The 25,413-nt window shown below is 37.1% G+C and overlaps 1 protein-coding gene across 6 annotated transcripts in view; it reads left to right on the top strand.

The window, feature by feature from the left end:
• The window catches only part of AKAP6 (A-kinase anchoring protein 6), a 299,893-nt gene that overhangs the window by 233,294 nt on the left and 41,186 nt on the right, over nucleotides 1-25,413 (top strand). For all 6 annotated transcript variants that reach the window (XM_029999554.1, XM_041120194.1, XM_029999563.1 and 3 more), the window contains 2 exons: nucleotides 7,405-7,551; nucleotides 11,014-11,238. In XM_029999554.1, the coding sequence (XP_029855414.1) occupies nucleotides 7,405-7,551; nucleotides 11,014-11,238 (372 nt within the window). The remainder of the gene's footprint in view (nucleotides 1-7,404; nucleotides 7,552-11,013; nucleotides 11,239-25,413) is intronic.

Below are 25,413 nucleotides of genomic sequence, written 5' to 3'. Positions count from 1 at the left end.
ACACTATACTTTTTTTTTTTTTTCCACTGGAGTTTATTCTCTGAATTGCAATATCCTGAAGAGTGATTTCCGTATGGAAAATTCCCTTGCACAGGCGAGTTGTAAACTAGAAATGGCGTTGTACAGTATGTGCCACTCACAGCCTCCCAGAAACTGAAAGTACTGCAGATCCTCTTAATTAGTAACAAGCTATAGCTCCTTGTCTAATAACTGTAATCGTATTGTTAACATCTATTTGCACAGAAGAGCCTAAAACTGTAAAGGCTGATAAATATTCAAAATTTATCATCCATATTGCAAACCCGTTAGTTATCTAGGAGAGCTGTTAGTTGTTCACAGGAATAAACTTCTGTCATCCTTGGGATTACTCAGATGAGTAAATGTTCATCGGTGTCAAGAAATGACGCTGTGCTTTAGCAGCAATCCTTCTGGGACTTGGGAAATTTTAAGTGGGTGTATATGTGTATATATATAATTAGCTTCACAACTATATGCAGGGCTTTCACCACCTACATTCATGCGCAGACACAACCCCTGTGTATAGGTCGCTGCACAAGAACCGGTTGGAAGTGTATAATGCAGCTTGCAGGTGAAAATACATTTTCTGAAATTCTTAGCTGTAGACTGCTCTCTGTATTTTAGCATTTTGTGAAACTAATGGTGCAACACCATTTCCCGTTTAATTGATGAAGTTAAAATGCTTGGCTGCTAATGAGTGTATTAGCAAACAATATACCCTTAACAAGCTTAAGCAGCTCAGGATTTTAAAAAGCAGCTTACTGTCCTCCTCATTTTTATAAGACAAAATGTACTGCCTTCTACAAATTGCTTGATCGACTGATGAAGTACTATAATTATAGTTGTATTGCAGTTTTGACAAAGCCACAATAACAGATTGTAGTTTAGTCCCCACTCTAGGCACACAAGCCTTTGCATTACAAAACCCAGTTTTACTGGTCTAATTCTTACTGAGAACAAAAGGCACCTGGAGATGCTAACTATATACTAAAAGAAAACTTGGAATCTAGGAAATAATAATATTGAAGAATGACTTTTCTTCTCGCAGTTAGTTCATTGGGAATGGTATCTAATGAAGAGTTGTCTAAAGGCTTGCTTGTTTGGAACTAATTAAAGACAGATATCCTAAATAGAAAAAGGATCATGGGAATTACATTAGGTGTCTGGAGACTTGTTATTCTTTTGGTACTCTGAGTAGATTGTGGAAGTTGTTAGGGATTCAAGAAATAAGGCAAGCTAATAAAAAGTTCTATTTTTCTGGTTATTGGCCAACTATTGTATTTTTGTTTGCAATAAGATTTGTGCCAACAGGCTAGGGGCTTGAATAAAACATTTAAACATTTGTGCATTAACACATTATGGTGAAAAGAGAATCTTGTGCTTTCACTCAGTGCATTTCAGCCTTCAATTAATGTGAAAGCACTACAATGCCTATGCAACTTCTCTTGCCTAGTGGTGCACCATTTATCATTGCAGTTTTACATTGACCTTGACACCCACTTCATTAGAATAAAGATTGTCTACCATTTAGGTTACATTGTTCCTCTGCACAGAGACCCCATGCAAATTTCTGTTCAGATAGAAGAGCTGTGAGCCTGTCAGAGGTCATCTGCATTAAATGATTGCAGCTATTTTCCAACTGCTTCTTTTCATTCTACTCAATTCAGGCTAGGAGGATCAATCAAGCCCTCTGCCTGAAACAGTGGGACTGCTGGGAATATAACTGTTTTTGGTAGTAGTGGATATGCCCTAAACAGTATTAAATATTTAATATAAATTCATTAAAGGGCATACAAAGTCTTCAAAAAGATATTACATTTATAGTAAAATTTAAAGGGTTGGGATCACCTTCCTTAAAAAAAAGGCAGAACAACGGGTACCGACTGCATAATTTTTTAATGTAGGCAAAATTTAGTTCATGAAGTTACTTAATATTTCTTTCAATGTGTTTATTTCTCTAGCTGCCACAGAAAGGAATGCATAGCAGAAGTGTAATCCACATTTGCTACTTTCTGAAACAAAAAAGCAAGGTGTCTGCAGGGGTTTAAGACAAAAGTGCTGAGATTTGTTTTGTTTTACAGACATGCACCCATATGCACATGCACTCTCACACAAATACATATTGTATTATTGTGCTTATTTGTAGGGGAAAAAAGCAAACGGAAATAAGTTAGCGCTCTCCTTCTTGAGTTTTCTGAGTGATATAATTGGAATTAAATTATTAATGGGAGATACTTAAAAAAGATTGTTTTATGATCTTCTATTAGAGAATTTGCAATTCATTTTAATATTTGTAGTTTGATTTATATCAAAGATAATGCAATCTATGTCCAATTAACAATACATAGCCAATGTAATATGATTTCCAGATCATGCAAATGGAATAAGCTAGAAGAGGAAAAACTGATTCTTAACCTCAGATGTAATTTGCTGTGTGAGTTCTGGCAATTTTAAATGACATTGCACTTTTTAATTTTTCCAAAGGCTCAGCAGCAAATTTATCCCAATCAAGAAAGCCTATTATTAATTTACAAGGACAATTGTAGGAGTCTTTATAATATCCCTGTGCAATTATTTGCCATAAATTGCTAATAGTGAAATACATGAAGTTTGCAAGAAACAGCAACTGCTATTTATCAAGACAGATCACTCAGTCCAGATCTTGAATGTTGTCCAGAGGTTCTCGTGCTATTGACAGCGTAAGAAATATAACCAAGCTTCTGGACGGTTTCTAAAATGTTTCACACTGATAGTACCAAAAAGGTAGAAGCATTAAGAGCTATTGTGAAGGGAAGGCTGGCCTCTAGCAGATTCCTTCACTTTGCTTGTATACAGCTGAGCTTTGGACCCTGGACTTTGGAATAAAAAGACTCTTTGTTCATCACTGAATGGCATTAGGCATGGGCTTCCTAAGGGGCCACCATGAAGCCTAGCATGAAGAGTGCAAACATTATCCAGAAAGCAAAGTGAGAATGTGTGTGAAGAGATGATGGACAAATATTGCTATATGTGCATTGCTATATGTTTATATATATTTATATTACACACTTGGTGAATTTGCTTGCAGACTATTCTTTACTCAATTTTATGTATGCAGTGTATTTTGCAGATGTGTGCCAGTGCTGACTACGCATGCACATACAGACACTGAACATATGTGTATATGTTTTTGTGTCTGCAGCAGTCGAAACACCCTGAAATTTTTAAGTTTTTAAAATTTAAAGATCCAATCCAGGTAAAACTAAAATTACAGGTCACCCAGTCCTGATCTCAGCTGTATATCATACAGTGCCATTTGACTGAAGATACATTGTTAGTATGTGAATGACGGAATGCAGAACATCTACAAGTAGCATACCCTTATTCCAATAATGGAGAAAGTTCACTGGCTTAATTCTTCTGTACTTCGTAGCCATAGCTCCACTGTGTGTTCAGTATGTCTAGTCTCTTTTCACTATAACCAACAGAAGCACCATACAAAAGTCTTACAATGGATGTCTTAATCTCTCTGTGTGCTTTTAGAGCATTATTTTGAATTCCATCATGCAGGCTTTTTTTTCTTTCCTCTTCTGAAGTTTTATTACAACAACAGAATTCCCAGGGAGCTTTAGGGGCAAGGTTCACATAATATTGCCCTGAAGTTTTGCTCGAGGGGTAGAATCCGCACCCCAGTCCTGATCATCTTTTTGTGGTGTTTCTCTTTCTGAAAGATGCAGTGCGCAGTCTTACAGAGTTGTTAACTGTGTACAGATTTTTTTATTGTTTACCAGACAGTGCACATCTACGAACCTTTCATGATGATTTCTTTCTCTGACCTCTCAGTGACTAGGCATCTTGTTCCTTAACACTGAGGGAGGCTGAAAAATGCTTGAGTTGCTCAATGTGTGCCTTCTATACCAGTTTCAAAATGGCTTATTCTTCTGGTTTCCATGGTGACAATTAACACTGTTACAAGGCATTGTTCCAGTCTCCATTTGGGCAGAATTTTCGGGTGTGATTTTTCACACACAAAATGTTTTATATAATTTTTTTAAAGAAAAAAAAAAAGGAAAAAAAAAAGGCACAGTTTAGTTTAAAGTGTCAAAAAATGTGTCTCAATCAAGCCTGCCTGGATTTCTTAGAACATTTTTATCAGGGGAAGTAAGGTTTTAACTTGCTTTGTTTTGGAATTCAACTTCTCGTGGTTTAAATATTTTTGCCAAACTTATTCACAGATAAACGCTACTGCCTTTTTTAAAATTCCACTCTTTGTCCTTTGAGAAATATTGATCATATTGAGTGAGGAGAAATAAAAAGCCAAAATTCTTTAACTTACATAACAATGTTTTGGATTTCTTTTGAGTGGCTTCAGAAACACAAAACCAGCCATGCATGCACACAGCTAATCATGCTGTAAATATTTTGCAGTTTTTCCAGTATGTTGTTGTTTGGGTTTTTTTCCCCGTTTTTTTAATATGACAGGTGTCGTGGGAAATTAAATATTACTCATTTATTTATTTATTATTGTGGCTGTTGCGAGAAACCTGTGACTTTAACTTTCTTAATCTCATTTTTGGCTATTAAACAGTAATCTATATCATAGCATCCACAGACTGTCACAATGGAGCAGCCTTTGCTCACTTAAAGCTGAGGAAAGAATGAATCTGAATCTGAAGATTAAATTATCTTCTCACTGCAGGATTAAGTAGTCCTACCAGACTAGGGTTGTGCAGCACTGATAGAGATGGTAGCTAATTTTTCCATGCAACTGCTTAGAGCGTAGGTGTTTAATGGATTAAAAAATAGCATTAGCAATAGCATCTCGTGCTATCAGTTCTCAAACTCTACCTTCTGTACATTAAGCTCTTCCCTTAACTTAAAATACACACTGCATGTTAAATATCCAGGAGTGAAACAATACTGACTCTGTCACATAGCAATACATCTAATAATGAACTGAATTCTTTCATCTTTTACAGTTACAGTATAATGCATTTTCTATCAATCAGCACTTTCATCATGCTTGTTTATACAGTAGGTTACACGGTGACAAAGACAGAGCGCGTACATAAAATCTAGCTTATTTATTTTTTAATGTAATAACCTTTTATAACATCTGTCACACTATTTGGATTGTGCTGCACTGAATTATTTTATCTAGTCCAAAATTAAATGAAACGTCTTCTGTTTCTGTGTTAACAAGAGCATTGTAGTTATGAAACATGCAACGTGTTTTATTTCTTCGTCAGTCCTGCACTGTCCGGGAGCATACCCAGCCCCAGTCCAGGCAGCAGCAACTGCCAGCCTAGAACAGGTGATGAGTATTAACTAGCTGTGCCTGCACTAGTGTCACACAGCTAGAGGACTCCCTCAGTCTATTAATTCACTTGACAAAAGAAAGGGAGTCGCACGAACTGGAGTTCAGTGCCTAGCAAATTGGACTCTGGATTCCCCTTGATATTACATGTACTTATGGAAATAATTATGCAAATCCTTTTCAGCTATATCATCTTTAAATAGAAATCAGATTACATAAAGAAGATTGTAATCTCCTCCAGTAACCATTCTGGCTGAAAAGGCAATAATACAGGACCAAGAAGCATACTTGTTGAACATTTTAGTCCAATAAAATGGTGTTGCCTCTTGGCGGATGCGGTTCCCTAGCGCCAAACCTGGTTGATACTTACTGTTGTACATTTCTAAAACCTTAGCCGCAGCACACCAAGTATCAAAAGGCAAGTTCTTTATAAACAATTCCTTGTTTTTTACTATGCATATTCATGTAATTTTGGATACGCAGACACCTGATCAGTGTTCATTAATAATGAGAAATGGTTTAAATCACCTCATTTAAAACATTTGCTCTATGATCCACAAATGACTAATATTTGCTGAAGTTTACATAATACAAATGATGCGCATGTGTTGTGTAAATGAGAGATTAAAATATGAAACTAACAATATGCAAACATATGCATGGAAATGCTGAGGACCTGTTAGCTGAAACAGTGATTTCACACCTTTATTATTTTCTTTAAGCTGTCTCCAATTGTATTTTTGCTTTGTTTTCCTACAGAGCACGTTCTTGCATCTGGCAAAGGCACCCATGTTTTAAACGTTCCTTATTCTAGTTTATTTTTTTATACTTAGCCCAATTATTAACATTTTCAGTATGAGCTGCTATAGCAGTTTTCTTGGCTGAATTTAAAGCAAAGAAAGCTTTATGTTTAGGATGCAATTTGCTAATTGCTATGCATAATTTATGTATGTCTTGTAAACACCTTTGTAAGAATATGTGCTGAACTCTCCTCTTTCAGTAAAAGGTGTATTTTTGGCTGTATCAGAAGTTCTATTTCTACGAGTGTTTTAGACATAAGAGGGAGAGGGAATTAGCTTAACTATAAGTAGGGTATGTATATGAGTGGATGCCTGTGTGTTAAATTTTATTTTTTTATTTACTGTACCAGCTACTTAAAACATAATTAATCATTATAGTAATGCTTATATTTAGTACTTAATTCAGGTTTTCAGAGAATATAGGTTTTAAAGAGATTTATTTGCCAATGTGTCTGTAGATTAGAATACATTTTTGTAGAGTATATAAGTAATATACAGCTAAAATATTTAGAAAGTCAAAGTAATTTTGAAAGAAGCTTCTGCTTTTATTCCTGTTTTCTTTGCCCTGTTATTTTTTTAACAATAAATAACAGTGCAGGAAATAAAAGGTAGTTTCAGTCTGAAGAAACTATTGGCCTGTATGAGCATTGTGGCTGTTCTCATTTGTGTGCCATTTCACTGCTCCTGTTGGTTGATGCAATAAAAATCAAGTTACTGGTATTGTGTTGTAAGGGAGTTATGTCTAATTGTTTTTCTAAGGTGAAACTCTCACATTTTCACATGTAATAGCATTTCAGGCCCATATATGAGACAGAATCTACAATGAGAGAGAGAAGAAATAGACTGGACAAGAAACATAATTATGAAATTATTTCCTTGTTGGCACGGTTTGGGTTTTTGTCAGTGGAGAGCCTCAGTATTACTTGCTGAAGTAGTATATTTGAAAAATAAGGTACCACTGACTTGAATGAGACAAAGGCAGATCAAGCTTCAGATGAGAGAGTGTTAGTGAATATTACTGTACAAGCGAATATTGTGAGTGAGTGAATATTACTATATGTAATCAATTCCTAACTGCCTGCATAGATATGTCACCCAGAAGGCTACGTGCTTGGTACCTAAATCTCTTATGATATGTCATGAGAAGGTTGTGTGCTTAAAAAAAAAAAAAAAAAATTAAAAAATGGCATAGTGAGCATGATCGTAATTGGGCACATATAATTAACGTTTAAAATTTTATAGAGAAAACTCTTTACAGGAGCTAATATTATCCACTTCTTTTCATTTTAGAGATACAATGTAGAAATGTCAATCAGGCACCCGAAAAAGATGGAACTGCTTAGTAAGGTTGAAGCTCTGAAGAAAAGTGGTGTTTTACTACCAAATGATCTCCTTGAAAAAGTGGATTCAATTAATGAAAAATGGGAACTGCTTGGGGTATTTGCATTTTTATTACTGTTTGTGGGTTATGTGTACATTTTTTGTGTGTTGAAGTACGCTGTCTGTCTGATTTCTAATTTGAGGCACAAATATCTCTCTCTTTCAATTCACCACGTACATTTCAAACAAGCTACTCATGCTATTATAAAAACTCCATAGTATTTTCCTCTACTGTTGATTTTTTTTTTTATTCCATGCTTGTCTCCTGTCTGACTTTAATAATTTTAGTTCTTTAATACATAAAAAATGTAAGTAAAATATGCCATGTATTACGGGTATGCACCAAGTCAACTATAATGCAGTATATCTGATATACACTGACTGTCATGCTTGAGTGAATGTTAATAGAATTTATTCTGAAGGTACATGTTAGAGACATCTACTGTTTAACTATTTACTATACCCTTAAGATGAAAAGTGGGGTTGTCACTGCATATTTCAGGTCACACTGATGGCTCAAAAACAAATATGCAGATTCAGTACGAATCTGAATACCTGAAGCTAAGAATACAGCCAGGATATGTTTCATGCTGCTGTATTCAGCTCACTTTTGACAAAAGCCCAAAAAGTTTCATGTAATTCATTTCACGCTATGATGGGCTGGGTCTCAGCCAAAGAGTGAGATACAAGAATCTGGCAAAAAAAGCAATATAGTGATTCTGTTACCCAGAGACCAGTGATGGCACCGTGCAGGAGACACTATTGTCCTATTGTTGTAAAACAGCTGAGAGAGAGAGAGAGAGGTCAAACTATATATTTTTCCATCCACTTCTCTCCTTAATTGCCTTCACTTCAAATCAAGGGTAAGATAAATTTATAAATTACTTTAAATGATTAATTATAGATGTGTGATATTAGCAATACAGTTACATTGCATAATTTTGCATGCTATTATCGTAGTTTAAAAAACATTTCTAATATATTACGAGTACGCTATACATGCAACCTGCCAACAGCATTTTAAATACTGACTTGTGTCACTTTAGCTTATTTGGTAATGCAATAGCCATTTTACAGAGGGTGGGGCTTTTTTAGTTCAGCACAGTTGTTTCTAATTGCTTGATTCTCTAAATGTGCAAATTGTCAGAAAGTGTTAAAAGTTGCCTTATGACTAGTGAGCTTATTACTTGTTAATTTTAATCTGCAGCATCACCACAAGCATTTAAAAACTATTTGAGCATTAATAAATTTACAGATAAAAATAAGACTTATTAACCTATTCTTTTACATCTGATCATAACAAGTTGTATTTTTAAAATAATTTCAGTTGTAAGCCTTACATTTATGACTTTCAATGTATTTAATCAGGGTAATTCAGTGGCACTGATTAGAGCTGGTAGGACATAAAACTATGAGTTAAGTAACTGATCATAATTCTGAAAATCTAGAAAAACTCTGTCTTAAAAAAAATTTAAGCCCTCCACTTCTCACAATGTTAAAATCAAAATATACCTCTGGATTAAGTTTTGCCATTAATTTCAGCATTTACAGAAAAATAAAATATAACTATTACAGTTTTCCTGCTAAATGCAATTTCATGAATAATAAGCAGAGTTTGATAGAGTTTTGTTTAATTTAATAAAAACCTCTGCAGAAAGTAACGGCACTAGGCATACTGTTTTAATTGGCATGATTACGTTTTAATTGGCATGAAAAAAATTAAAGACAAGGATTTTAACTTCTAACAATGGTAAAATAGAGGGATATGGTTTTTAATATTACTTTCATCTAAGGTGAACAGTGTGGAATGGAAATACATTAGAATGAAATGTCAGTGGTGCGTACAGTTTAATCTGTGAAATTTTGTCCCCTGTGCTGAATATTACTCTGTCTCAATTGCATATTAAACAACCCTATCAAGGCAGGCATTGGCATCTGCTGTGCTGACACAAATTGTGAATTAAATGAAATTGATGTCCTCTGTCGTATATTTATGAAGACGGACCATTCTCTGAAGTATTCTGTTTATGAAGAATTTATGATTGCAAACTGTTCCAGAACAAAAAAGTGGCAATAAATTCTTTTTTGTGACCCTACCCTCCAAGGGCATTGATTTCACCTCCTGCTGCTACTTTTGTTACAGCATAAAAACAATAGCTAGTGCTGGATTCCACTGAGGGTCTTCAAATTATCAATATTTGCACCATGAAAATACAAGGGTGTTGCCAAGAAAGCATGTTTTTCAGTTATGATCTCCTAAAGACGTTATTTACAGAATGCCACATAGTAGATTAATGTCTGTTGGTCTAATTTTATTCGTGTTTTAAAGCTTATTTTTGGAAGCTAACTTCATTGTTATAAATTATATTTCAGTAACTTTCTAAAGCATGTATTTTCAACAGACAGCCATACTGGGACACCTAAAACTGTATCTTCATGTTACAACAATTAACCACTGCTAATTATCGGTTTGAAAGGTTATTGGATGTGATTGTCAGTGTATATTCAATATTCTACAATCAGTAATACAGATCTAGTGCTTATAATAAGTGTCAGCCTGACAGCCTCTTATAGGTCAGATAAAACACTGCTTGGCATAGAAGAAGCAGGCAACAGCCTATCCCCCTTATGATGTTAAAGGGTTGTCTTTCAAAATACTGAAAAGGAAGGTAACTTTCTGTCCCTGGCCTCTTCAGAATATTCATTATGCTCACAGCGTCCACTATCAAAATGTTATTCAGTGGGTCTTTTATTAGAAATACTACTTTGAAAAGCTGTAGTAAATTAGTTTCATTAGCGATCAGAGGTGAATGTTTATTCTGGTCCATTATTTTTAAAGTGGATGCTTAAGATGGAGAACTTAAATCCAAATTTAGTTGCCTAAATAATTGGCCTGATGTTCAGGAACATTGAGGCTTTGCAATTTCTAGCTTATTGGTGTCTGAATGAGTTCATCCACTTTTAAAAGCAAACCAGCTGTTTTGTGACCTAATTGCTCTTGTATACAACCTCAGGGCTACAAGATTGGAAACGATGACCTGACAGTTCATACCTCAAAAAATATTTCAGTATTTCAGTGTTTCCCCCAAAACTTAGACGGTACCTTGGATAAGAGTTTGGTGAACTTAGTGCTTGTCATATTTTCTGTTGCTGCTTAGAAACCAGTAACTCGGATGGTCATAAGCGTCTGAAGCCATAGACAAATTCTGTAGAGTAACTACTTTAAAAAGTTATGTACCATTTTGTCTCCTCTGTCCATAGTTACTCTTAATAAACATTGATTTATCATGCTTCAAGCAAACTCAGTGACCCAGAGAGAACAGCGTAAGTGAGAAACAAGGATACAAAAAATGAAATTGATTGAAACAAGGAAACAAAGAATGAAATTGATTGATATTAGTTGTAATTATTAAAACCCCCACATCTCCAGTCATCTAACAGATGCTTCTTGTTGCACATTAACCTGTATATGTTTTGGTACATAAGCCTAATCTATGTTTTCTTTATCTGATGCATTAGAAAACCCTAGGAGAGAAGATCCAAGACACAATGGTAGGGCACAGTGGGTTAGATCCACGTGACCTGCTCTCGCCTGAAAGCGGCAGCCTGGTAAGGCAGCTGGAGGTCAGGATCAAAGAGCTGAAAGGGTGGCTGAGAGATACAGAGCTTTTCATCTTCAATTCCTGTCTGAGACAAGAAAATGAAGGAACAATGAATGCTGAGAAACAACTGCAATATTTTAAGGTAATAAAAAAAACAATCATAGTTTTCATAGAGAGACTCCTCTTTATGGTAGGATAAAATATTTGTCTTATACGTAACATAATGCAATGCATGTACATATGTAATCATATATTCATACTTTCACCTTCATTTATGTACTATGTGTTCATTCATGTTGATTTTATTGAATCTTTACAACAATATTTATTCCTTAGACTTTTTGCAAAAAAGAGCTTTAGAGGGCTAATCACAATGCAATTGGAAAAGCAATAGTATTCTTTCATTCTACTGAGTTTTGTCACGAAAAGCTTCACTCTGAATTTCACTCCCTACATCAGTTAAATTAATTACTGTGTTATGTGACCATCAGTTTAATAGCCTATTTCTCTGCACATATGAGTCAAGAATAGCCTATTTGAGGTCACATTTGCAGAGGTATAAATTTAGCATACATGAGAAAACATTCAAGTTTGTGGTGAATAGATATGTGGAAAAAGACATACACACTATGAGATTTGCATTAATCTAGGCCACATCTTAAGCCTAAGCCTGAAGATTTATGGAAAGGAGGGAAAAGAATTGTAGTAACAATGCTATATTTAGATGGATGAGCTCCTTCAACTGAAGGCCAGCATTCAGCTTTGCAACTGACTTAATGGAGGTTGTATGTTTTGTTCCATTCCCCCAAAGTAGTGGGACCGTTTAGGAAAGAGGGCTATTAAGTTAGCAAACAAACCTGGCAGAACCATGCGATTTTCTTCTGTTCATAGCTATCACTTCTAAATAAACCCTCACCTAAGTCATCATTACAGGTCACTTTACTCTGCAAGTGATCTTTGACCAAAGAATAAGAAAGGAATCACGAGTAATTGTTGAGCTTTAGAGGTAAAGAGGTTTTTCTCTTCTACTAGTACATCAGGGTGTCTAGGGCAACAGCACTGTTAAGGTGATGGACAATTTATTAAATACTCACCTCAAAGGGCATGGTGCAAACACTTCTAAACATACTTTTTTATACAAGCGTTCAAGAAAACAACAGCAGAAAAATGACCGTCTTCCCAATTAGTCATTCCTTAACTCTTCAAATCATGAGGATTAGTGAGAAGGTTGTGTCAATGTAGATAAAGTTGGTAGGGGTTTTTTCAGGTTCCTGAGCATGTCCATTTGAATGCAATTTTAAGTTTTCTTATGACATTTATATATTTTTTTTTACTGATTTGTGGTCTTCTGCTAATGGGAAAAAAAAGTCACTCTGATTCTGTTTGTTCTATCAGCAAACTTCAAAGCTAGTGATTATCAAGGACTGTTGATAGACCTGCAAAACTTCACAGCAATAGTTTCATGTTTTCCATAGGAAATGCTGGATGCTTTTTATTTCTGTGGAAAATTATGGCATTTATTCAAGTGCATAACTATGGATTTAAAAATCTAATTTCAGACAAAGTCATTCTTAAATACACATTTGTATATATATGCCTAAGACTTTTATATTTATATATGAACAGAAATTCCATAGCAATGTTACTTATGTATTTGAAGTGTGCCTAAATCTCTCAAATGAAATCTTTTAATATCTATATGACATGATGTCATGCCAAGAGCTCTAGAGATGTTAAACAGGATAGTACCACCCACCATGATGTAACCAGAGTATTTCATTACTCGGTTGATTATCTATTAATTACATAAATAATACATTAATTATTTTCAAAATGGTAGCCATTAGAGTATAAAAAATAATTACCTATCAAATATGGTGAGAGCACATCACTTTGTCATATATATTAAACCATCTTTGTCTCATTAAATCTGAAATCCACTATAAGTAAGTTTTCCATTCTTCACTGATCTCCTGGGGAAGTGTATAAAAGAGAAAATGGATATAATTAACAATACTGCAATGTATAATACATATATTTGAGAAAGAACATTTAGAACATTTTCAAAAACATTAGCTATGCCACTAGTAGGAAACCTGCTGGGGTTTAGTTTGACTTACTTTCCACTTAACTTAAGAGTTTAACCTTATTACTGCTTTCACTGTGGTAAGTGAATCATTGTTTCTTAATGGAAATTTATTGTGCTGCACCATCCTGATTATACACATAGCCACACTACACAGAGAAACATTGTTAATAAAATAAACTCAACAATGCTGTTGATTTTCATTCCGTAATGTTATATTTTAAATTACACTTATGCCTTAGGAACCACAGTTATTTAATTTTTCAGGTGTTTTCCTTTCATTTTGCAATTGGAAGATGAATTGAATATATAGTTCACATGCAGTTGGGACCCAAGATGAGAACAATGTGGTGGGAGGAGGGGTTGTTAAATTCAGCAGTAGGAAATTATTTTTACTTCTTTGTTTTCTTTTATAAAAATCATGGCATATTAATTTGAGTGTTCTTTTTATTAAAGAACGTACTACTGTGTTACTTTTCTCTTGGGATATTGCTGTGCAATAATAATACTTAGCATTTCTATAGTACTATCTAGTCAAGGAGCTGTATATGCTGTACAAACATTAATGAACTAAGCCCCACTAAACCTGTAAGGTAGATATTATTATCCCCTTTTTAGAAATGAGGGAAATAAAATGCATGGAAATTAAGTGACTTTTCCAGGTTTTCACAGAAAGTCAATGGCTGTGTTAGGGTAGAACCCAGCTACAGTGACCCTAATCTTTGGTGCTAACCACAAGGCAGCCCTTCCTTCCTTCCTCTGGGTTACTTCTCAGTATGTTCCATTTTCATATGTGAGGAAAAGAGACTACTTCCTTGCATTTACCACTGTTTCTTGTTTATTTTCAAAGTTCAAATCCTGTTGAGTATGTTTGGCTGTTTTTTTTTCCATTATTATTAGCTTATTTAGATAGTAGAATTACTAGAATATTATTAGCTATGGTCATTACCCAGATTATGTAAGGTCCTGTATTTCTTGGTTTTGTGGAAACTCTGTGGTATATTTTGGTCAGCCCAGTGATCTCTGTACAACACAACGTGCAGCCAGTCTGCAGAGCCATTTTGTTACTTGTTCCACCAGCTTTCAGTGCTCCTGGCTGTCTCAGACATTTTCATATTTAGTTACGAAGGACAGGCACGAACTTTGCTTCAGTCTATAGTGACACTTGCTGGCCATTCCACAATAGCATTAAGTGAGCTTCCAAGTGTAGCCTAATGCAGGCTCCTGTCAAGAAGGGGGAAAGAATGAACACAAGTTACCCAGCTGTAAAGGGTGAAGCGTGGGTGTCTTCATCCTGGTTTGTTTTCTTCTGTTGCAATGTGAAAAACCCATGAATCTGGACTAAGAAAATCAAGAGATTGACTTAAAATTCATGAGATCTTCATTACTACGAACATACATTTATTTTATTTATTCATCCTTTTTATTTCTGTTCTGCCTTTTGAGTCCCTTGAGTTCATGTTTTCTAGCTTTTCACTGAAACGATGAGGACCAGAACCAGGAACATACTTTTAAAATGAAATACAAGATTCTCAGGTAAACACATAATTCTAACAGCTGAAAGACCTAATGTCATGAGACTAATAATTGACACAACTGATTTCCTAACCTAATGATGTATGGCAATTTTGTGGGTCAGGAGAGATTTGGAGCAGGAAAGAATGAGGAGCAATAATAAAAAGAATTCACATTCTTTCATGGAAGTTTTAGTAAATTTCATTTGATTAAGGTCTAGCCAGAATTTTGTGTGCTTGTTGGCTTCTAAGTAGAAGTATTCTGCCATATTTGCTTTTATGTGTTTGGGACTTCAAAAAGCATGCTGTCTTCTCTGCAAAATGCTCATCCAAAAGACAGTAAGGGAGCCTAAATAATTAGTCATATATTTCTGTCACTTGCAATAAAACTTATGACTTTAAGTCTTCAATATAGAGAAATGACGCATCAGCATCAAAAGGGTAGTTGTTATGTCTTTGGCTCACAGACCAGCTACTCAAGAACAAGCTTAGACTTGCGAGTATGTGTCCATCTCAGAATCCCTTCTCAATCATGTAGAACTGGGAAAGCTTCTATTGCTTTCGCTAGCAAGATTTATAAAGGATCCTGTTCTCCTTCTCCTCCAAACCAAGTTTGGAGGGGGAACAAGATTTTCCTGTTCAGAACAGGATTTTAGCAGAGGTTTTCAGCTAAATGGTGTTCTTTGGCAACAATAATGTTGCATTCCCCTAGTTTTCTGATCTGGTTTTATTTGAAGTGATAAGCAACACGCTATATATATTGTCATACCTGTCTCCTATATCTGTATTTGGGCCTTTAGAAAAGAGAGACCTGATTTTCAGCAGTACTGAAAGCTTGTGGTTCTCATTGACTTTAATCAATGTGTACATTAAAGAAATCAGACTGCTTATTTGTACCAAAAAAATGTAATCATAGACTGGTTTGGGTTGGAAGGGACCTTAAAGATCAGCTAGTTCCAACCCTCCTGCCATGGGCAGGGACACCTTCCACTAGACCAGGTAGCTCAAAGTCACATCCAACCTGGCCTTGAACACTTCCAGGGATGGGGCATCCACAACCTCTCTGGGCAACTTGTTCCAGTGCCTCACCACCCTCACAGTGAAGAATTTCTTCCTTACACCTAATCTAAATCTACCCTCTTTCAGTTTAAAGCCATTATCCCTTGCCCTACCACTACATGCCCTTGTAAAAAGTTCTTCGCCATCTTTCTTGTAGGCCCCCTTTAGGTACTGGAAGGCTGCTATAAGGTCTCCCCGGAGCCTTCTGTTCTCCAGGCTGAACAACCCCCACTCTCTCAGCCTGTCTTCATAGGAGAGGTGCTCCAGCCCTCTGATCATCTTTGTGGCCCTCCTCTGGACTCGCTCCAACAAGTCCATGCCCTTCTTATGTTGGGGGGCCCAGAGCTGGATGCAGTACTCCAGGTGCGGTCTCACCAGAGCAGAGTAGAGGGGCAGAATCACCTCCCTTGACCTGCTGGTCACACTTCTTTTGATGCAGCCCAGGATACAGTTGGCTTTCTTGGCTGCAAACGCACATTGCCAGGTCATGTTGAGCTTCTCGTCAACCAACACCCCCAAGTCCTTCTCCTCAGGGCTGGTCTCAATCCACTCATTGCCTAGCCTGTATTTGTGCTTGGGATTGCCCCGACCCATGTGCAGGACGTTGCACTTGGCCTTGTTGAACTTCATGAGGTTCACACGGGCCCACCTCTCAAGCCTGTCAAGGTCCCTCTGGATGGCATCCCTTCCCTCCAGTGTGTAGTCAGCACCACACAGCTTGGTGTCAATGGCAATTCCTTATCCACTGAGTGGTCCATCCGTCAAATCCATGTCTCTCCAATTTAGAGACTAGGATGTCGTGTGAGACAGTGTCAAATGCTGTGCACAAGTCCAGCTAGATGACATCAGTTGCTCTTCCCTTATCCACCAACACTGTAACCCCGTCATAGAAGGCCACCAGATTTGTCAGGCATGATTTGCCCTTAGTGAAGCCATGTTGGCTGTCACCAATCACTTCCTCATTTTCCATGTGCCTTAGCATAGTTTCCAGGAGGATCTGCTCCATGATCTTGCTGGGCACAGAGGTGAGGCTGGCTGGCCTGTAGTTCTCCAGGCCTGTACTTCCCCAGGCCTGTAGTTCCCCAGGCCATACTTCCTTTTTTCCCTTTTTGAAAATGGGGGTTATGTTTCTACTTTTCCAGTCAGTGGGAACTTCCACGGACTGCCACAACTTCTCAAATATGATGGATAGTGGCTTAGCAACTTCATCTGCCAGTTCACTCAGGACTCGTGGATGCATCTCATCAGGTCCCATGGACTTGTGCACCTTCTGGTTCCTTAGGTGGTCTCGAACCTGATCTTCTCCTGCAGTGGGCAGTTCTTCATTCTCCCAGTCCCTACCTTTGCCTTCTGTGTCTTGGGCAATGTGGCTGGAGCACTTGCCAGTGAAGACTGAGGCAAAAAGGTCATTGAATACCTCAGCCTTCTCCATATCCTGGGTAACCAGGTCTCCTGTTTCCTTCCGGAAAGGGCCCACATTTTCCCTAGTCTTCCTTTTCTCACTGACGTGCCTACAGAAGCTTTTGTTGTTGCCCTCAATGAATCTGACTTTTACTGTCTGGAGTGGCTGGAATTCCTTTGTGCTGCTCTTCAGCTGCTCTCCTGCTGACCTGTGATCCCTCTCCAGGCAGGCTCTGGGCATCTATTGCTGGCACTGCCATCAAACTGGTAGGAGTGGGATGGATTGAGGTTCCCGTCCCCTGGCAACTTTAGTTTAAAGCCCTTTTCACCAGCTTGGCAAGCCTATGACCCAAAATGTTCTCCCCTTTCTCTGACAGATGGACCTTATCAGCCCCCAGTGGACCAGGTTTCTTAAAGCACGTCCCATGGTCTAAGTAGCCGAACCCCTGGCTGTGGCAGCAGTCCCGTAACCATTTGTTGATTCACCAGATTTGACTGGCCCTTTCAAACCCCTTCCCTTTGACCGGGAGGATTGATGAAAAAACTACCTGTGCTCCAGAGACCCCTACCACCACTCCCAGGGCTCTGTAATCCTTGAGACTCCTCAGACTGCTCCGGCTATATCACTGGTGCCCCCCTAAAACAGCAGCAGCGGATAATAGTCAGTGGACTGTACAAGGCTTGGTAGTCTCTTGGTAGTTTTGGAAATGTTTTCCTGTTTAATATTTCTAAAAGTCAATGGTCTATTGAATTCCATAGCTTGTAATATTTGTAGACATTTCTGTTTGCCTTGTAAACAGTGTAAATTTTCTGATGCTTGTAACTATTTCTAATAACTAGACTCACTTAGAACTGTATTTTTTCGTCTTCCAGTAAATTTGTGACTGAGAATACCAGATGATGCAATGTCATTTAAAAAAAAGTATTTCTCAGCACCATCTCTTATTTCTCCAATGCCTAAAGCAGCAAAGCTTTCGGATTAAACAATATAGGTTGCATTAGTAATTAATAATCAATCAGTTAATCAGTAGTTCTTATGATGCTTTCCATTTTAACTGAAAAGTTTGCTTAAGAGTCAGCACTGCACATGTTACAAACAATTCAGTTAAACATAATTCTATCAAATAAAACACAAGTGAGTTTGGGAGCATATAAGATTATGGCCAAACTGAAATCAAAGAAAAGTATTAGCTTTGAGTAAGGGTTTAGAGACTCAGAGATTGGAGAAAAGTGCTGGCTGTTCCTACAGGTGCCAGGAATCACTTTCACTGCTGCATTTTGGATCCTTTACAATTTTTGGAATGATGTTCCTGGCAGAGCTGCAATCAAAGAATTACAGAAATTCAATATGCATGTAACAAAAGTATGCAAAACAGTTTCCAATAGAAAGTCCAAAAGAAGTCAAGCAGGATTTAATCCTTTTTATACCTCTAAGATGATAAAAAAAAGTTGTGATAATTTTAAATTTCTCAAAACCAGTGTGACTTCAGAGCCCTAAATCTTCTCACAGAGGAAGAAATGTTTACCCAAATTTTGTTTGGATTAAATTTTAACAAACAGGAAGGCATACAGTATTAAATCTTTTGAAAAACAGGTAGGAATCCAAAGTCAAATGTAGCCTGATGCCACTTATAATGGTTTGAAGCAAACTCAGACTAGATTTACATGACCCATCATCCCAAAGCAGCGCTTCTGTAGACCACTTAAATGAGAAGCAGCTCTGCATATTTTTTGCCAAAAATGCAGTATTTTGGCCCTAATACAATATATAATTTTATAGCTCTAATTTGATTTTAATATACTCAAATATCAATGCTGAATACTATATACACACACACACAGACACACACATGGTACTCAAATACTCAATATACTCAAATGTATCTCAAATTTTGTTTTAATATACTTATTACTTACTGAACGAAAGTTTAGTTTGTGTTTCGAAACGCTCTCCTTATTTAAGACAACACTAATACAATTTACAGTTCCCATTTAGTTTTAAATATCTCATCTGAGATAGCAGCTTTAATTCCATCATCCCATTTGGACTGTGAAGCTTAAGCTGTGAATTCTCCGAGGTTTTTTTACATTCTTACGTAGTTTTTAATTAATCAAAATCTCAAAATTAATCATAAACACTATCTGGTTGTCTAAAACCATTTTGCCCCACAAGTGCTCCCTTTGCTGGGGGAAAGGAAGGGACGCAGAAGATCTAGCCACCAGGGATGGTTAGATCCAACATGCTGCAGGGTTCCACAGAGGTATCATGAAGTATCTGCATGCAGTTCTAATTCAGCAGTGGCAGTGGGCTTCTGGACTAAGACTGGGGTGTGGGATAGAGGTTACTGTAGTAACAGGAAGAACCCTGAGTTCAGCAGAGCCCAGATACAGCAATACACTGAATCCTTTGTTGGGAGAATAGCCTAGTAGCTATTTTTAGGTTACTAATTCATATTTTGCTTCCTCCTACCTCTATTTTATGTACTGTCCCCTTATTTCTGGTGTACCAAGATGATTACCCTGCAGACAGCATAGCCATATGGTAGAGGTACGTTAAAACAGGCTAGCTTTAGATACCTGCATTGCAGAGATCTTGTCTGAACTTCTTTTATAGTAATTGGGGGGGAAGCACTTTTGGGATGCAATTAATCTGTTCAGTTATAGGCATCTGGCTACAGAGGAGATGTACTGTATCTCAGAATACCTACTTCTAAATGACTAGCTCAGGCGTCAAGTTCTCCATTAGCTCAGAAGAATCCCACTCAAGGAAACATGAGGAAAGTCTTTAAGACTTGAGGGACTTGAAGAAGTTGAGGCAACTGCAATCCCAGCTCAGAAGGATTTACTGCTAATATCTGTGAGGTTCTCCCACGCTAACTACAGGCTTATTTCTTTTCCAGAAAAGTTGAGCCCAAATTTCTGTCTCAGCTCTCCCAAATGTGCAATAGGGTGCTTATTTGAACCAGTGCCTTCTTGTTAACTGGAGCTGGTGAGAAAGAGGCAATGGACTCGTCCCTGTCTTCCTTACTGTACTGGGATGGTCTGCATTTAATTGTCATGTCATGAGTAGGCTTGTAACACTTGAGGTCTGACTCAAGCTGACTAACACAGAAGACACCCTGGCTTACAGAGAAAGCTGTCCCAGACTGGCCATTACAAAGTAAACCTTGCAATTTCATAGTGACAAACAACTTATAGTTCCTTTCCCAAACCCTTTGCATCAGTGACATCTGCAGACTTTGGGCTATATTTCCGCTCTTAGTCATGGCCTCTTGAAGAGTCAGATGTGGAGAAGTGAAAATAGCTGATGTGGCTCCTTTTGAGAGAACATTCTCAGTTCCATCCCTTTTTATTGTCATTATCATTAAAGATATAATTGATTTTCTTCTTTTGACCCACCCAGATGACTCCTTGAAAATGTGACTGCTTATTGTCCTGCTATTGCCTTGAAGATCTATTTACTGCAAAAACAGAATCTTTCTCCTCTGTTACTATCAAGCTGGAAAGGGAAAAGGAGAATGAGAAGAAAGCCAAAGATGACAAAAGAAAAAGACAAAGAAATATGTCCCCTAAAAATAAGCCAAGATTGACTTGCACTAATTTACAGTGAGGGTTGGTACTTTGGTTGGCCTCTAAGCTTTATTTCCTTTGTTAGTGCTAACATATGGAAAAACAAATACAATGTGGACTGGAAGTATAAAAGAATTAACAAAAATGCACTGTACTGTCTCCATTAAGGTCCACTTTGTACTACTGCATGTGATTATACAATTTATTCGATTGTCTATAACTGCCCCTTTGGAGCCATAGCACTGCATTTTCAGGTGCAAATCTCTCCGATATTAGTGGATTATTGATTGAATAGTGTTCTCTGGAGCCATTATGTCCTACTAATGAGGTTTTTCTTTAATTGGTGGATCATTGACCTAGTAGACCATTGCCTAATTTTGGTTTCAGTACTGGACAGGTTTCCCGAGTTTCATCTTTGCATGCAAGTTAATAGATCATAGTCCCAATAGGGAATAGTATTATAGACTGTATTAGTACCTTTACTCACACTAAAAATAATTTCATACTGCCAGGAAACCCATTGATTTTAGTAGAATTATTTGCAGGGTAAAGTGTCATTCAGTATGAGTAAGAATAGGAGTGTAAAAAGAGCAGGCCTTCAGTATACATTCTGAAGTGTTATTGCAATCCTTATCAGGTATATGGTGTATCACAAGTATGAGATGTCAGTCAGAAATGGGATTTGCAGACTGGCAACGTATTACTAGAGACAGCAGAGTATCTTAGATTATGCTTGCTGCATAAAGTCAATGGGAAAAAAAAAAAAAGATGTATGTGGATTCCTGTCCTTTGCAGGATGATTCCCTTACTGGTCTGTTAGGAAAGTGCTGCATTTCCTCACCTCAGAATAAAACTGAAGACCTGACCTGTAATCTGATGGATTTTCTGTGCATTTCGCCAACAGCTGATGATGCTATACCATTTATAGTGCACCACCTTTCCCTTTATCACAGTGATGCTTATTTTCACATTTTGGTCACAATAAGAAGAACCTCATTACATTCTCCAGTCTAAGCTTTAGTGAAGGAAAGAAAGCCTGTTTTGTGCCCTTTTTGCTTTCATCCTGTCTAGTCTTTTTACCCCAATCCTGTTGTCCAGGCAATGGAAGAATGGCAGTTGAAGGTGCAATAATATGAGTAACGCTGAGCCTCTAAGACCATCATATACAAACAGTCATCTCATCCAGACATTTGGCTTTTGACAACACTTAGCTTTTTGACTGCCGTTCACAGTTCATCTTGACCACATCACCTGCTTCTGTCCCCACCTCTAATTCTGGCCTTCTCATAGCCCTGGGACTAAACTGTGCATGTCAAAGTCATGTCTGCCTACCTTGTTGTCCTGGTTTCAGCTGGGATAGAGTTAACTGTCTTCCTAGTAGCTGGTACGGTGCTATGTTTTGAGTTCAGTATAAGAAGAATGTTGATAACGCTGATGTTTTCAGTTGTTGCTAAGTAGCATTTAGTCTAAAGTCAAGGATTTTTCAGCTTCTCATGCCCAGCCAGCGAGAAAGCTGGAGGGGCACAAGAAGTTGGGAGGGGACACAGCCAGGGCAGCTGATCCAAACTGGCCAACGGGGTATTCCATACCATGTGATGTCACGTCTAGTACAGGAACTGGGGAGTGGGGGTGGGGAATCGCCGCTCGGGGACTAGCTGGGTGTCGATCAGCAGGTGGTGAGCAATTGCACTGCGCATCATTTGTACATTCCAATCCTTTTATTATTGCTCTTGTCATTTTATTAGTGTTATCATTATCATTATTAGTTTCTTCTTTTCTGTTCTATTAAACTGTTCTTATCTCAACCCACGAGTTTTACTTCTTTTCCCGATTTTCTCCCCCATCCCACTGCGGGGGGGGGAGTGAGTGAGCGGCTGCCTGGTGCTTAGTTGCTGGCTGGGGTTAAACCACGACACTTGTACAAGAGGCAAGTTAATGGTAATTTAAAATTTAACATATTTATGCGAACACTTGCCTAAAACTTATTTATGCAAGTAAGATACTGGGGTAGGCTAGCCTCCTTCAGATACGAGTGAGCCTATCTCATCACAGTGCTGCCTGGCTCTGGTTGATTCTGCTGCAAGTAACTTCTCTTGGGGACTGCTAGTTTTGTCTTGAGCTGAAACCAAAAAATATGTGTCTGTGTGTACGTTTATGACTAAGATACGGCAAAAGAATGAAAATAATGTTTTTATGTTTTAATGACATATCCATTCTGAGGATGCGTTGCTTTTTTGAAATAAAAGGAGGAACATCATTTCTAGAAAAGCCTGCTTGTTGTCCTTGTGCATATACAGCTACACATGAAAGCATCATAATATATTTTCCTCTGTTTACCCCGGAGCAGCTCAAGCTGTACATTTTTGAATCCAGGCTAAATTTGCTTCACTGACACAAAAAAAAAAGCCAAAGGAAATCTCTTTTTCCTTACTCATTAGATGTGTTTATTTTCCCTTTCCTATCACCCTACCTGTCCTGAAGTCTCCAAAAGATTAGTCTAATTTATTTTATGTTCACTGCTTTCCCATAAAAAGGTAATACCAATGCACTGCAGGATGTTTTTTTCCTGTAATTCAGAATAGGGTAAACTCTCGCTACATTTCAGAATATACCAGGCCCATTGCACAGGGACAGCAAAAATGCATGTATACCAGCTGTGGGGGAGCTAGATTAAGAAAGGGAGTAAGTATAATATTAGCATCTGAACCTCAGCCTGAGGGTTACAGGTATTGATGTACAGCCATGCAAGGGAGTTTTTTGTCTAAAACCTCTTATATAGCTCTGAGGCAGGATACAAAGTTTTAACAGTTTTAACTGTTTATTAAAGATGGCTGAAATTCTGATACCTAAAGTTTTTAGGCAATTGGAGGGGGTTTCTTGGCATCTAATGTGTGATGTATGTTAAGAAACATCTTGATTTCTTTAAAGCTGTAATTCTAAGTGAACTCCAACGACTGGAAGTAAAGTTCAGCCTAACTTATGCCTTACTTGATTTTGTAAAGTTTCCACCTGTACCTCAAGTCATTTAATCTCTTGAATTTCCACACACATTAATTTGAAACTCTGCCCAGTGTGGTGATCTAGCAAAAATTTCAAGTTTGTAATGTCCACTATAGCCAAATGAATTTTGGGGTAGCGTGATTCAGGATTCATTACAAAAGCAAAACATAGCACTGATATTTATCCTACCTGTCTGATGCTTTCCCTACTTTTATTTTAGTGTTTTCTAGAGACAAAAAAGAAACCCTAGCAAATTGTGCTACTTCTTTCAATATTTCTCCTTTGGATCTTTTTTTGCTGGAAAGAGAACTTCTCAAATTGAATTAAAAGAGGGCACAAACCGAAGGCATTTATAAACACAAACAGTGCCAGACTAGAAAAATGGATCCTCCTGCCATCATGTCTGGCTCCTCTGTCTGAATGACTTGGCTTATACCCTGGAACCAAGTTAACCCCAACTTTGCAGTGTGTAGTAAATAGCTCTAAAATATTTCAGTGTGAAAATGAATCTAATTAGTGCCCTGTATGAAACATCATTAAAATAAGGTTTGGAAAGGCTATGTTGTATTTCAGTAGGGAAGATGCATTTACAACCAACGCTGTTTTTCTTTTATTTTTAAAAGTTACCCTCCTGTAATTGCACACTAGTTTAGAGCTAAGATAGGAGCATCTTAACAATAATGGGCACTTTTTTACAGATTATTGCCAAAAGTGCATTCTTTATTCCAGGGAGACACTGTAATAGATACCAGCGCTTTAGTAATGATACAAGCAATCTGTAAGCTATTATAGTTTCTTTTATAGTAACTTAATCTTCATATTGTTTTATACGTCTGGAATTTTAATAGTGTTTTTAATTTATGAAGAGAAGTATATTACATATTACTAGTTACATGGGAATATGAGCTAAATAACAGACCATGGAACTATATTCTTACAAACAAATATTTTGAAGTACTTAAATGAGCATAAGGAATAGAACAAAGAAATTAAAGAATGTCATACAGATATAATAGCAGCTTTTATGGAATGAGCCCAGAAGCATCTATTCTGGATTGTTACTGGTGTTAATGCATATATTGTACTTCTAGAGAAAAATGGGGAAGAACACAGGTACTTTTAGAATGCTATTTAAAAATAAATATTTTATTTAAAATAAATATATTTACCTAATTAATACAATTTTTTGCATTAGAGATTGCAAATAAACACAAATTCCCATGTAATTTTTTAATGTTAGTGAAATGAATGAATGAATATAAGCACTTGATTATATGTAGAATGTAAGCTCCTAGGTAGATTCTTGAAGCCAGTGCAAAAAAATGAAGTATTTTTTTCTATTAGTTCATTGCCATTTTTAATATGTATAGAAACAAGGAGTATAGTGAACTGTGCTCAGACTTGTAAGAGAGATATCGTAACACTTTGCTAAGCAGTGAATTACAGACATATGATCAGCGTAGCAATTTAGTAGTTGTAATGCTATTAAAAGTAGGGCTTTTAAATAAAGAGAACCAGTTCCCTGTTTTGAAAGAAGTCATATTCTACTTTAAACTGTCATTCTGTATTTCTGACTTGCAATTAGATGATATTTCTAAAATGTCAGTCCCAGATTCTGTTGTGACCGTCATCGTAATAAAAAGTGACAGCAAAGATATTATATCAATACTTTTTCCATAATTAGCAT

The sequence above is a fragment of the Aquila chrysaetos genome, chromosome 2 (assembly GCF_900496995.4).
Source record: "Aquila chrysaetos chrysaetos chromosome 2, bAquChr1.4, whole genome shotgun sequence".
Classification (NCBI taxonomy): domain Eukaryota; kingdom Metazoa; phylum Chordata; class Aves; order Accipitriformes; family Accipitridae; genus Aquila; species Aquila chrysaetos.
Note: the sequence above shows the minus strand (reverse complement) of the source record. Positions and strands in the feature narration are given on the sequence as shown.